This window comes from Euleptes europaea, chromosome 12, assembly GCF_029931775.1.
Source record: "Euleptes europaea isolate rEulEur1 chromosome 12, rEulEur1.hap1, whole genome shotgun sequence".
Classification (NCBI taxonomy): Eukaryota; Metazoa; Chordata; class Lepidosauria; order Squamata; family Sphaerodactylidae; genus Euleptes; species Euleptes europaea.
In genome coordinates this window covers 55,515,540-55,530,435 of record NC_079323.1, presented here as the reverse complement: position 1 = coordinate 55,530,435, position 14,896 = coordinate 55,515,540, and the positions used below count along the sequence as shown (strand labels likewise).

Sequence of the window (14,896 nt, the reverse complement as noted above, 5' to 3'; positions counted from 1 at the left end):
CACCCAGGTTTGCAGAAAAATCTGACTTTTAGATTAGGGGAAAGTCCCTCCCCAGGACAAAAAAAAACCAATTTTGGATAAAGTCCCTCCTCTATCACGAAGAGACATGACAAAAATCAAACCTCCAGAATTAGGGCAGCATTTTGGGTTGCTATTAAGACCAAAAAGGGTACACAAAACAGCTGGTACTCAAAAAGGGGGAGAGGCGCATGCAGTGGTGAACAGCAGGAAAAGTAGGGGAGGTGGGCCAGAGCAGGAAGTGAGGAGAGGAGGTCAGAGCTGGAGTTGGTGGTGAGGATAAAGGGAGATACGTGAGTTCTCTTACCCTGTGAGTCTATGGATTCTATCTCCAGGTGGAGCCTGGAGATCCCCTAGCATTACAATTGATCCCCAAGTTACAGAGATAAGACTGGAAACAATGACAACTCCATCCCCTCTCCAAACTCCACCTTCCTCAGGTCTACCTCCAACCCAGGAATTTCCCAACCCAGAGTTGGCACCCACAGTATTCAGTGTCCTATTTTTGTTGTTAATTTTTTCCCATTTACATAGTTGTACTAAGATAAGTACTAATGAGTAAATGATGTGCTTAAACCATCGTTTCTAACAAAGAAAACAGGTACACACACATCTGTGATTGGTTCATATGTTCTCCCCCTCACTAGCCTCACCTTTCTTCCACATGATTTCTCTCCTCCCTTGGTAGTATTTATGTCAGTGAATCAGAGTTTGCTGTTTACCAGGATTTGAATCCTAGGCTTTAAGATGGTTTTAAAACCTTAATTAAGATTAACTAAGTGTAAGTTATGTGTTAGATGCTCATCAACTTCTTGAGTTTATGATCTGAATTTCAGTTTCTGGATTAAATCATTCATTTGTGTCCATGCTCCTTCCTCTTCTGTGAGTTGTAGTGCTTGGTCATGCACAGCCATTACTGTGCCTGCTTTTAAAATAAAATCTGTGAAAAAAGATGATCTTATTGTTTTAGAATTGTGTTTGTGAGAATACTAGAAGTAGGCAGGAGTAAATTTCAGTGCACTGCCATGGCATTAACATAAGAACATAAGAAAAGCCCTGCTGGATCAGACTAAGGCCCATCAAGTCCAGGAGTCTGCTTACACAGTGGCCAACCAGGTGCCTCTAGGAAGCCCCCAAACAAGACGACTGCAGCAGCACCATCCTGCCTGTGTTCCACAGCACCTAAGATAATAGGCATGCTCCTCTGATCCTGGAGAGAATAGGTATGCATCATGACTAGTATCTATTTTAACTAGTAGCCATGAATACCCCTTTCCACAATGAACATGTCCACTCCCCTCTTAAAACCCTCCAAGCTGGCAGCCATCACCACATCCTGGGACAGGGAGTTCCACAATTTAACCCTGCGTTGTGTGAAGAAATACTTCCTTTTATCCGTTTTGAATCTCTCACCCTCCAGCTTCAGCAGATGTCCCCGTGTTCTAGTATTATGGGAGAGGGAGAAAAACTTCTACTGTCCACTCTCTCCAAACCATGCATAATTTTATAGACCTCTATCATGTCTCCCCTCAGCCGCCTTCTTTCCAAGCTAAGCAGCACTAAGCGTTTTAACCGCTCCTCATAGGGCAGTTGCTCTAGTCCCCATATCATTTTGGTTGCTCTTTTCTGCACCTTCTCAAGCTCTGTAATATCATTGTTTAGGTGTGGTGACCAGAACTGTACACAGTATTCCAAGTGTGGTCTCACCATACATTTGTACAAGGGCAGTATGATATCAGCAGTTTTATTCTCAATTCCTCGTCTAATTATGGCCAGCATGGAATTTGCCTTTTTTACAGCAGCTAACCTCTTAGAGTTTTTTTCTAAATGGTAGGATTGTTCTTGTCAATTGGCAGGGTTAACAACCATGGCACTGAGACAAAAAAATTAGAGAGGTGAATTCAGAAGTGAGCTTCAGGAGGTCCGTGGTATTTAATGTTCAGGTTTCTCTATGGCTCTTTGCATGTAAATTTAAATTGAATTCTTTTATTTTCAGTGAGTTGAATTCAAAGTGATGCGTAATATGGCATGTTAAAAGGTGTAAATTGCATAGCCATTGTAATGTATGTATATAGTTAGGCGACATGCAGGGGGAAACTTAGGAGCTTGAGTCCTGGACGAAGGATCCTAAGTAACCCGGGATTGGTAACCCGGGATTGTTTCCCCCCTATCACGGATCAGGGGGGGAGTGGCGCGGACCGGCCAAGGGAGCATATAAGCAGGGCCGTTTGCACTGAGTTCTCCAGTTCTGTTCTGTTCTTCAATAAACGCGTTGTTGTTGGAACTCCGTCTCGACCTCGTGTGTCCTCCCCACGCGGACTGAACAGCCATACAATTAAATTTACACGAAATCATCATTTTGTGTGATAAGAAGACTGGATACATCAGGGGGGAAATAACAGTTGTTGTACTTCAACTTTGTTTGAAATATAATAAAAGCAAGACAAAATTGATATTTATTTTATTGATTTAGAAGATAGGTTTGCTGCTTTTCCAGACCAGCTCGAGGCAGATAAAAACTTAAACAATAAAAACACAACCGAAACAATAAAATCAATGAGAACAAATCACATCAATAAAGATAAACAAACAATAAATGAATTAATAAGAACAAGTCAATAAATATAAGCCAAGCGTAAAGCCACATAAAACCAGCAAAGCAGTGTAAAATGATATTGATAAAACAGTCCTAAGGCTAGGAACAGGTCATAAAACATTAAAAAGGACTACTAAGTAAAGATAGGAGCCCCGTGGCGCCGAGTGTTAAGCTGCACTACTGCAGTCCAAGCTCTGCTTACGACCTGAGTACGATCCCAGCGGAGGTTGGCTTCAGATAGCCGGCTCAGGGTTGACTCAGCCTTCCATCCTTCCGAGGTCGGTAAAATGAGTACTCAGCTTGCTGGGGGTAAAGGGAAGATGACTGGGGAAGGCACTGGCAAACCACCCTGTAAACAAAGTCTGCCTCGTAAACGTCGGGATGTGACATCACCCCATGGGTCAGGAATGATCCGTTGCTTACACAGGGGACCTTTACCTTTTACTAAGTAGAGAGAAGTGTTTTGGTTTGGCTCCTAAACAAATCTAGGTGTGACTCAAGGAGGAGGGCAAAGGCAATGCACCATTTCTGGTTGCCACCTGCCTTACCTCTGCAGGCAGGAGCACAGAGAGAAGGGCTTGGAGAAGAGAATATTATCTGATAGCCCAAACTACAAGTACTTGAGAGTGGCACTCTGTATCCCCTTGCACAATATTATGAACTCCAGACTGGGAAATTGCAGATGGAATCTGGGCAGTGCTGGGTGTGGGAAGGATACAGACCTCGCCATAGTACAATGCCACAGAATCTCCCCTCCCAAGCTGCTATTTTTCTTCAGGGGAACTGACCTCGGTAGTTTGAAGATGTAATTCTGGGAAATCTCTAGTCCTCATTTGGAGGTTGGCAATACTAGTACTGTTTCTTCCTAACCCAGGTGATGTTGCTCACTGCTTCATTTCATGTAACTGTGGAGAACATATATAGATGAATGGAAACACACACACATATAAAACTACAGGATTTGAAGAACGATCCATATATTTCCTTGTTTAAATTTTGTCAGAATTTTATGAGTCAGAGGTTAAATACACATGACTAAGAGTCTCTGCAGGATATTAATAATATAGTAATTTTATGTGTACAATTTTCATGGAAGTGGGAAATTTAGAAAAAGGAATGTTTGAATGAAACAGGGAAATCTGGGATTTAGAGAGAAAAGGTCTCATGCTGATAGATCTTCTGGTTGGTTTCTTATAAAAACAACATTCCTGAAAAGTCACTGTACTTACATCGGTGTAACTGCTTAGGATTGCAGTGTTGGCTAACTATTTGATGAACTATAGAAGTGCCATGCCCTGACCTGGATAGCCAAGGCTTGACTGATCTTGTCAAATCTCAGAAGCTAAGTAAGATCAGTCCTGGCTAGGACTTGGATGAGATTCCTCCAAGGAATACCAGGGTCGTAACGCAGAGACAGGCAATGGCAAATCATCTCTGAATGTCTCTTGCCTTGAAAACCCCACCAGGGGTTGCTATAAGTCAGATGGGACTCGGGGGGGGGGGTGGAGTCCCCGTCTTTGGAGGTCTTTAAGCAGAGGTTGGATGGCCATCTGTCGGGAGCGCTTTGATTGTGGGATCCTGCATGGCAGGGGAGTGGATGGCCCTTGTGGTCTCTTCCAACCTTGTGTGAATTTGTGATTTTATGATGGGGGATGGGGAATTGGTAACAAAGCAGCAGGTAGGGGATGCAGCAAGTTTGTCCCTGGCCCATCACTGTTCCTGATGGTATTATTGGGCCAAGCATGGAATAACTTGTGCCAGATGGTTATAGGCTAACTTTATAGGAAACTGAACCACTGACCCCCTGATCAGTATAAGCCAGTCAAGAGATTCAAAAGATGATTCTCAAAGAGAAGCAAGATTCCCCCTTCCCATCTGACATCACTGAGAGTAGTTAAGTTAGATTGCTTTGACATTCAAAGGCATGATTTCAAGCTTTTCATCTTAGCTTGAGAACAGCGGAAGAGTAGTAAGTGTTTCATATGGAATTCTCCCCATGCTACTTTTAACACTTGGATGACGTATCAGGAAACAGGTTATTGTGTTGATTTTATGACATGGCCAAATACTGATGTTTAAACTGTCAAGTTGATTGATATAGAGATGACCATTTCTCTTGACACCAACCTGCCCTGCCAGTGTGTATCTACACCTAAGGAAAGTTTACCTCACACTTGGAAGTCAGGGTTCCTAAACGTTAAAATGGTATATGAAGAATGGCAGTTAATTTGACAGCTGGTCCAACCCTACAATAATAAATGGAAATAGTATCCTGTTGATCGTAGCAGTTGACAGCTTGGGCTTTTGGCTCCTCAGACGAAGGCTTCGAGTTCTGACTGCTGCTGCTTTTGTCATTGCCCTCCGCATGGAGATTATCATCATCTTCTGTGTCCTGCTGTTTGCAAAGAGCGTGTGACTGGAGGCTGTCATTGCCTGTGGGTGTAAAGTTGTACTTGAATGCTTTCTTTTCCTTTCCTTCCACGGCAGGATTTATGTGGGCATCATTCATGTGATACTCTGGGAATGGCTGACGTTGGAACCATATGCTCCCCTGAGCGCAGCTGTGCGGTGATTGAAGATGACGGCCTCCATGCAGCTTTTACAGTGGCTCATGAAATTGGTATGCGGTGCCCTTTTTTTTTTTTTGTTCCCTTGCCAAACACAACACTTGTAACAGCTGCATTAGTAACCAGAATACTTCACAAGTAATTCCAGATTTTCCCCTGGTTTGGATATACACTCGGGGATTAAAGCTGTGTACATGTTCACTCCAGGGTCAACTAATGGGGGATCATAAGGCAAGTGGAGGTGCTCAGTAGGTGTTTCTTTTCTGACAGCATCAATTGTAAGCAATAGCTGTAGTAGAAATCCAAGGGTTGCTACTGTCCATACATGTGCCTTTCAAGAAACTATTAGTCCTTACCATCTATGAAGGTTTAAACATAACTGTAGGGTCTAAAACTGTATTGTACAGAAGAATATATATGTCTACTGCATTTATATTGTATCATCTCATGCCTTGTAATGGGAAGGAACATGTCCAAAACAACTGGGTAATCAGAAATTCTGGCGAAAGGAATTGTTTAACAATTGGCAGAAGTTAAAATGTACTTAACAGCGAGGTTCAGATCATTACAGAAGAGACCTAATGGAGCAGTCATCAGCAATATTTTACTATTTTATTTGTCACAAAAAAGGCTGTGTATCAACTTTCACAAGCAAATGCAGATTTCCTTTTATTATAGTAAATGAAGTATCAGTTTTGACATAGGAGAAAGTATATGCATGCCAAGAAATAATTTGAGTTTCCTTGAAAGTGATAAAAAGTTACCTAAGTTATACTCTTCCACAGGCTAATTCTGACACAACATTAGGAATGTTATTCCCATGCAAATATTTTTTGAGCTCTATGTTGAAATCACAGCTTTTCGCATGGATGTATTTTTGGATATATAGTGCCTTAGAGTTTGATTGGTTTAATCGTCACCATGGTTCCTATCCATATCAGCCTTTGCAGGAATTTAAAAACAGGCTTAGGTAACGCTGAACACTTGTAATGTCCCAAATCATGTGGCACTGTTCTGATATTGAAATAAACATGTGGTATATATGTGGCAGAAAGTTTCCATAGATGTTTCTGAGCAATTTGTGGGCTCCCAGTGCTATGGCTCTCACACCAAATAAGAAAACAATTTTTAAAATTTCCTGGTCTCTTTGAAGGCATACCGCATATACTCGCGTATAAGCTGAGTTTTTCAGCCCAAAAAAAGGGCTGAAAAAGCCGTCCTCGGCTTATACGCGGGTCAATACGGTAGAGGAAGGAGGGAGGGAGGAGGGAGGGGGGAACTTACCGCCGCCACCATCGCCGCCGGACCTGCGCGGCTTCCCCCGGCCTGGGAGGGCCTCCTGCGGGCACTGGAAGGCCGCGCCGCCGCCCCCGCCGGGCACGCACAGCTCCACCTGGCCAGGACCGGCCTGGGAGGGCCTCCTGCGGCCTCTGAAAGGCCGCGCCGCCATCGCTGCCGGGCGCGCCCGGCTCCTCCCGGCCGGCACCGACCTAGGGGGGCCTTCTGCGGCCACTGGAAGGCCACGCCGCCGCCGCCGGCGGGCCTGGAGCGGCCTAGGAGCGGCCTGCGGGGCCTCCTGGTGCCTGCACACCTGGATCTAAGGTAAGCCTGCTGGGAGGGAGGGGTTATAAGCCGACCCTCGGCTTATACGCGGGTGCCTAATTTTCCCCCATTTTGGGGGAGAAATTAGGCACCTCGGCTTATACGCGGGTCGGCTTATACACGGGTATATACGGTAAATATGGATTCTGTGCCTTTATAGAGCATTGGTTAGGACATCTGTAGAGCTAAAGCTGAGAAATATGGCTCCTATCTTCTTCCTTTTGGGGAATCTGTGATGGCATGCACATGTTTCAAGAGGTAGGGCAAGAGACTTCCCTCTCACTTCTTCTATGACTGCAAAAGTAGAATCACTGAGAACATTCTTCAAGATTTCTCTCCTCAGTTTTGCACGATTTCCCTTGTGGGAATTAGGGAGTCTCCTCAGGGTTTTTTTTTTAATTTCTTTCAAATATTCTTGCCTAGATTTTCACCATTTTTATTCTGTCTTGTTTCTTGACTTCTTGGTACAGCACAGCTGGCATTGCTAGACCGATCTTCCTTGTATTCATGCAGTTGTTTTTAAAAGGCTAGTTCTGTGGGCAATGGAAAGTATCTTACCTTCATGTGGAGGAAATTCCTCCTGCCTAAGAAGCCTTCCTCCGAATTAAGTGGCTCTTCCATTGGCTGGAAGAAAGCTTTAAACTTTGCTTAGTGCTGTGGTAGGATACAGGCCAGAGAATCCTGCCAGTTGTTTATTCATCATGGGAAGAAGTAATTCTGTTTGTTCTCAACTTGCTGCCTCTCATTTCAGGTTTTTTTTTTTAATTTTAGGAGATTGAAGAGGTTTTGCATTTTCAGAGCTTTATTCAATTCCATCTCTTACAATTACAATTACATAAAAATCTATGGAGAATTTTTCAGTCATCTTTCTTGTTTGGTTTCTAAACTTTCGAACCTCAAACTTCAAAACTTTTATCCATTAAGATGATGGTCCGTCCTGCGTACAGCTGGGTATAAATTTAAATGGCACACCCACCTTCACGCTGAGATGTTCAGCACAGGAGGAAGTGGGAAAAGAGGAATGTTCCAGAATCAGCCCTTGTTTCACTATGAGTCTCTCAGCTAAATATTCCTTCTTTAGGATAGAATCTGGGGTTTCTTGCCTATGGCAATAGCCATACTGAGGCTCCCAGGGCATCAACAAAGGAGGAGATTTGCCTTGCATAGTCAACAATGTCTGGGCCACTAAAGATCTGTTTTCCATGAGGGCCATTAGCTGTTCAGCATTACAGCAATTTTTTCAAAAAATGGAAAACAGGGTGTGTTCCCCCCCCCCCTTTTACATTCTTGGAGGGAAATAACAAGGCTAAAGGAACTTTCAAAGAGTGCCAATTTCTGATTTGCCTTGTGCTTCATGCCAAACCAAAGTGAAGTTTGCTTTGGGAGTATCATTGAACCAGTTCAGTTTTCAAATAGCTAGCAGGTAGGGTGCAAGGGAGTTGTGTTTAATAACCTTCAAGGGAACATAAAGAAACTCACAAAATTTGCAAGTATGGTTTTCATATTAGCAGCATAAGAAATTTGTAAGCAAATGGGGCATTCTTGGTAAGAAATAGGATAACAATAATATATTTCTGAGATTCCCAAGTTCATGAAACAAGCAATTTGAAACTGACCAAGTGTAGCTAATGCTCCAGGCATGTGAACTGACACTGTGGCAACCTAGATTCAGGTACAAGGACCTCAGTGTCACTACAGTACCAACCAGTAATGTTCTAAATTGAACAGCATCATAAAAGTCCTACTTGAAAAATCTGCCCCATTGTCAGATATATGTGATTTAGCTAACTGTTGAGGGAACAGCACTCAGCACATGTTCAGTTGAATTGTGTTGATTCTTACATCCCGTATTCCAGATCTAAGTTCTGGCACTAAGGTTCCCAGGTCCCTCTTTGCCCCTGGTGGGAGGTTTTTGGGGTGGAGCCTGAAAAGGGTGGGGTTTGGAGAGGGGAGGGACTCTGCCATAGAGTTCAATTGCCAAAGCGGCCATTTTCTCCAAGTGAACTGATCTCTATCGTCTGGAGATCAGTTGTAACAGCAGGAGATCTCCAGCTACTACCTGGAGGTTGGCAACCCTATCTGGCACTGTAAAAGAAGTTTTGTGGTTGAGCAGATTTGGCATCAGCAAAAGAAGATCCATGTCAGTGCTGATGCATTTGGCCTAAATTTGCTGCCCATGTCTACTTTCTTAGCACTGGTGAGGATGCCAAGTGAGAAAGAGAACAGGAATGGAATTTTGTGGTTTCCCTTTTGTTAGTGTGCCTGCAGATAGAGTGCAGCAGCAATGGGGCCTCCACATGGCAGGTTTGCCTGCAGTTTCCCTGCTCCAGTCCCCCAAAGTGGCCACCCCCTCAACCTGAGTCACTAGGGCTTTTAAAAATGTAGCTGGATTATTGTTATATCAATATACCATTGTAACAATAGATGTAGCATGGTGTCTGAATTCCCAGCTTCCTTTTTTAAAGTAAGTCTCTATCTCCTTCCCTTGCAAAGATATGCATTTTCCCTTTATACCTCTACATAAAAAGAGGATAGGGACTTTAAAAAAAAAAAAAGAGGATAGAGACTTTTTTTAAAAAAAAGCTGATAATTCAGAGAACCTGCTATAGTTGTTGGTACAGTGGTATATCAATATAACAATATTCTAGTGTCAATTGAGGGGGGACTCCCCCTCGGTGTCAGGGAGAGGAAAAGGTTGGTGAAATTACAGGTTCAGGGAAAATGGCTGTCATATGAGTCAGAAAAGCTGAATTTACCCACTTAAACAGCAGCCATCCAGGCTTTACTACAATCTTTCCCTGAATTTGGAGCAAAGCAGGTTTGAGAAAGATTGGGGGGAAAGCCAAGGAAACCCCTGTGAGTGCTTAAGTATACTACAATGCTATGGGGAAGCAGGAAGAAAACCTGCTTCCCAAAAACATTGCACTTGGGGCAGATAACCCGTCTTGAAGACCCCACAGTAGGAAAGAAGTCGCAATACCTGTGCCCCTTAAGTACTACCAGACCCACAGAGAGCAGACAAATCAGTAATTGTGACTGGGAAGTACTGGCAGGGATCCGAGCCAGCCCACATCACCCCACTATTTGGAGTCCCATGTGAATTGGGATAGTGACCTCAGCCTCGTTCCACGTTATGCGTGGAAAATGCCGTAAAATTGGGATTTGTTTGCAGTCTCCTTGTCACTTGCTGCAAAGGATAACCAATGAAAATATAAGATGATCCAATGGTTGGAATGGTAAATAAAGACTAAGGAGTTTGAATACAAATATAAGCATCTGGCGTGACTTATACAACTGTCAGTGGCCAATGTATGAATTCCAGATACCAAGACATCTCGACAGTTTTTTCTGTACTTTGGATGGATTCAAACTGTCACATCAGTTATGTAATGAAAGCAGACTTGTGATTGCTTGAAGTGTTAATATTATAGTGATTCCAAGCAGTTAATGAGGTCAAGGTTCCCATAGGAAGGGATTGTCTCCCCTGTAAATGGGGACTTTAACTGCCTGTCTGAATCCACTGTTTCTGCAGGTCTTCATTTCCTTCCAGATTTCTCGGTCTGATTGCTTTTCTGAAACAGGTGTTCTATAAAATGTCATGTTATCTATCCAGACTTGCTCACTGTGCATAGTTCAACTACAAAGGAAAACCTTACGCACACATCTGTCTTTAATGAGAGTTTCATGTAGCAACTCATATTCAATATAAAATCAGTTCTACATTGGCCCCTTGTGAAATAGTAGAATAACATAGCTTCTTCAGGTGAAAGAAATGTGGATTGGATCCAGTGGAAAATTTCTGATAATGGAGAAGAAACACCTGATTTGCCCCCTTCTGCTGCAGACTCCCCCTTCATGATATCCCCCATGAGCATTTCAGGGAGTGTGTTGCACTGAAGGAAGGGGGGGGGTAAAGGAAGTCCTGCTCTGCAGACAGAAATCCATTCTTTTAGCAGAGATTTTCCATGGGATCCAAGCTTACGTATTTCACTGTTTTCCTTCATTTTTTATTTATTTCACAATTTTTGTCTTCACAATATTAAATTAGAGTTGACAAGTGGGAACCTGCAAGTAGGAACCCCTCCTCCAATATTTGTCTTTCTTTCCCCTGAAAGTCTCCATAACCTTTCCCTTTTTCCTGCTTTCTCTCTCCTTGACTTGCCAACTTCCAGGTTGAGCCTGGAGATCTCCAGGAATCACAACAGCCTTAGGGTTGCCAACTCCATGTTGGGAAATTCCTGGAGATTTGGGAGTCCAGCCTTGGGAGGGTGAGGTTTGGGAAGAGAAGTGACTCCATCAGGGTATAATGCTATAGAGTCCACCCGCCAAATGAGCCATTTTCTCCAGGGGAACTGATCTCTGTCATCTGGAGATCAGTTGTAATTCTGGGTGATCTCCACTCCCCCACACACACCTGGAGGTTGGCAACCTTTGTTCCCCTGGAGGAAATGGCTGCTTTGGAGGTGGAATCTATGGCTCTTAAGTCCCTCCTTTCCTCAAACCCCACTCTCCCCAGGCTCCCCCTCCCAAATTTCTAGGAATTTTCTAACCTGGAGTTGGCAACCCTATCTCCTTCCTACCCAACAGTCAACCTACATTTATCTGCCCCTCTGCCTTAAGCTTTCCTTATCCTTTCCCCCGGCAGTCTCCACCTAGGAAAACTATAGCCTAGTTGCATGCTGCTGGCAGCTGAGCTAGGCCCATTTTCATGGTAGAGAACCCTCAAGGACTTGTGGGATATCACCTCACTTTCCTCTCCATCCTCCTCCCCACAATATTTCCTTTTTCCCTTCCCCAGGCAACTCCCATATCCTCTCCCCTTTCCCTGCCTCATTCTCTCCTACACACCCATTTACCAACCTACCTTTTATCTTCTTCCCATCTTCAGCTATATTTATTATTTACGTACTTCATTTATTCTCCTCATTTCTCCATAGTGGGGACCAAAGCAACTCACATTATTCTCCTGACCTCCTTTCTATTCACATAACAACCCTGTAAGGGAGGTTAGGCTTGAAATTATGTGACTGGTCCAGAATCATTCAGTGAGCAAGTAGAAAATTTATAAAATGCTGCAAACTCAAAGTATGTTTCCTAAAGACATTATTGACTGGTGCTCGTGTTTTTGCCATGTGAAGACTGCTTAAATTACTCTGTGTGATGGCTGCCACAATAGTATTGTGGGCCATCATGCAGATTGTTTAGTTTTCTACATGCCATCCCATAGGGTTGCCAGCTCTGAGTTGGGATGTTCCTGGAGATTTGGGGGTGGAGCCTAAGAAGGGTGGATGTTTGGGAAGGAGCTCAAGAGGGATGTGATGCCATAGTCTTATACGACGATGCTTCCTGTTTCACAGACAACTTCCCCTTAGATGCAGTCAAGTTGGAGATGCTCCACCATTCCGTTGTCCATACTCACTTTGTTGCCCATCTCCCTCTTGTTCCCCCTTCTCCCTCCCCCTCCTCCCACCAATCATTTCCCTGCTTTTTAATTTCTTAAAATTTTATTCATTTGGACTAGCGAAGGAACATTGGAGTGTTGGACTAACTATCCCCATTGGTTTGAGCGGGGTCCTGATTGTATTTTTCCTGACATATTATTTCCTGTAAGTGATGTTTCATTGCTTACTCCATTTTGTGGAAGACAAAACCTATGAAAGGGGCATCACCATGAATAGGTGTTCTCTGACATAGTTCCCACTCCAAACAATCCTACAGGCAGGTTTCCCCTATTTTTCATTGGAGATTGAAGAGAGAGGAATGGTTACATACAAATGAACTCTGAACGATTCACATATCTGTTATGTCCCTTCTTCCCCCTACCGTTCCCCCTCTTCCCACCAAACATTTCCCTACTTTTTAATGTTTAAAAAATTTGATTTATTTGGACTAACAAAAGAATATTGGAGCATTGGACTAAACCTCCCCTTTGATTTGTTAGTGCAAAATTAATAGCAGAGAGGACGGTGGATCTCTGATTGTATGTGTGTGGGAAGGGTTCCTGCATGGAGGATTGCTGTTAGAGTCGTGGCATCTATTTTGAGTAGATTAACATTTCTCGATGCATAATGGCGGATTAGACACAGGTGCACTAGAGAAGTGTCATTTCCTAACCATCCCAGAAATCCCCTTAGCATTCGAACACAAGAAGCTTGGGTTCCCGCCTTTTCGGGGGCCATTTTGCTGCCCCGGGGAAAGGGGAACGGCTGCAGGCAAAGGGGAGGGGGAGCAGGGCCAGCCAGCCAACGCGTGTGTTTGCGCGCGCACGGAGCCTGGCCCGATCTGCCCGGTTACTGCCCCCTCATTGGTCAGATCTGGGAAGATCTTGACCAATGAGGGCGGAGGGTGAGAGCTGGGTGGAGGCGTGGCCAGCCCCCCCCAAAAAAAAGTATAAAAAGGGGGAAGGGGCCCGCCCACAGCTCACTCCGTTTTTCCTTGTGAACCCACCCTCCCTCCCTATAGGCTTAATTTACTTACAGTCACAACTTGGGGCATTTGGCATGGGGATGTGTCACGTTGGGGGGGAAGCGCATAGGAATTGGGTCGCTTCCCAGGTTTTGGGAACCCCAGTTACGGGGTTTTGGGAGAGGCTTCAAGGACATGCCCTGGCGGCAGGGCAGGTTGTCCGCCTCTTCCCATGTGGTGGGGGATAACACACAGTGGCGTTCGTCCTGGTGTCATCCTGATACTGCCATCCCAGTTGCCCACAGCGGCGGCGCTGTGGGCAGATGCTATTATGGCCGTGGTGGAACGGCCTTGGCACCTGACACATCACACATGCTGCGCCACAAGGGTCGCAGCTGTTGCCAATTCAAGTTGTGGCCCAATTTATTCCAACTTATTCCAATTCTTTACATTTAAATATTAATAATGTTGTTTAATAATGTTTTGTTGTAATAAAATTGTTAACCTAAAAAGTGTGTTTAACTGTTATTGAGCATCAACGTTCCTGTTAATTAACCCTGGGTCAGCAATCACACAAAAATAGTGGCGAAAACAATTCAAAAAAATGAACCCAGTGAGATGGCAGCCAATCACAGGGCACCTTCACACCAACGCTAGAGTGCATGTGCAAAAACAAAAAAGGGGAGGGAGAAGAGGGGGAGCATCTTGGCTATTCACAACATCAAGAACTACTCTACATTCCCCCGCGGAACATATAGTTCTTTTTCCTGAAAAGTGCAAACGAGGAAAAAATGTTCTCAGGTAGAATGTATACATTGGCGAAAGAGGTAATATGTGGACTGAAATTCTGAATGGGCAGCCAAACCTTGCAGATTGACCACGAGGATAATATGCTGTAAGTGAATGGTGCGGAAATGGCCTTAGTGTAAATCAATCACCATTAAATTCAGTGGGAATAGTCTAGAGTAAAGGTCAGGTACCACAATACACTAAAGGGAAAAAATGTACACTTCTCTTAAAAGGTAAAGGTCCCCTGTGCAAGCACTGGGTCATTCCTGGCGCATGGGGTGACTTCACATCCCAACGTTTACTAGGCAGACTTTTTTTACGGGGTGGTTTGCCAGTGCCTTCCCCAGTCATCTTCCCTTTACCCCCAGCAAGCTGGGTCCTCATTTTACCGACCTCGGAAGGATGGAAGGCTGAGTCAACCTTGAGCCGGCTACCTGAAACCAACTTCCGTTGGATCGAACTCAGGTCGTGAGCAGAGCTTGGACTGCAGTACTGCAATTTACCACTCTGTGCCACTTCTCTTAATCCGTTACAATCCAAATATCTGACTTTTAAAATAAAATATATTTATGATCTTTAATGCAAGTTTCCGTTAAACACCCCATTTGTTTGAAACAGTGATATTTTCTAGATTTCAGCCGAAAGCCAAAGACTTCAGAGTCCAATGCTTTGGTCATTCAGCTAATCTTTTTTCAGTATTTAATCACATCAAACTCATTTACATCAAGGAAGCTTCATGTGAAGCCAGATTTATAGGGGCAGTCTGAAGTTAAACATTTCTTTGTTCTTTCAACTTCAGATAAATAATTTCTGCTACATAAATGAAAGGGAGAATAATCTTATGGTTTCTTTTAGCAAGTTGAAAGTTTCCTCTGTCTTAAACATTTTCAAATTCCCTGGATGCAATCACACTAACATA

At 43.9% G+C, this 14,896-nt stretch overlaps 1 protein-coding gene across 1 annotated transcript in view; it reads left to right on the top strand.

Moving 5' to 3' along the window:
- The window catches only part of ADAMTS5 (ADAM metallopeptidase with thrombospondin type 1 motif 5), a 67,332-nt gene that overhangs the window by 13,765 nt on the left and 38,671 nt on the right, over positions 1–14,896 (top strand). The window contains exon 2 of the mRNA XM_056858394.1: positions 5,102–5,234. Coding sequence (XP_056714372.1) covers positions 5,102–5,234 — 133 coding nt within the window. The remainder of the gene's footprint in view (positions 1–5,101; positions 5,235–14,896) is intronic.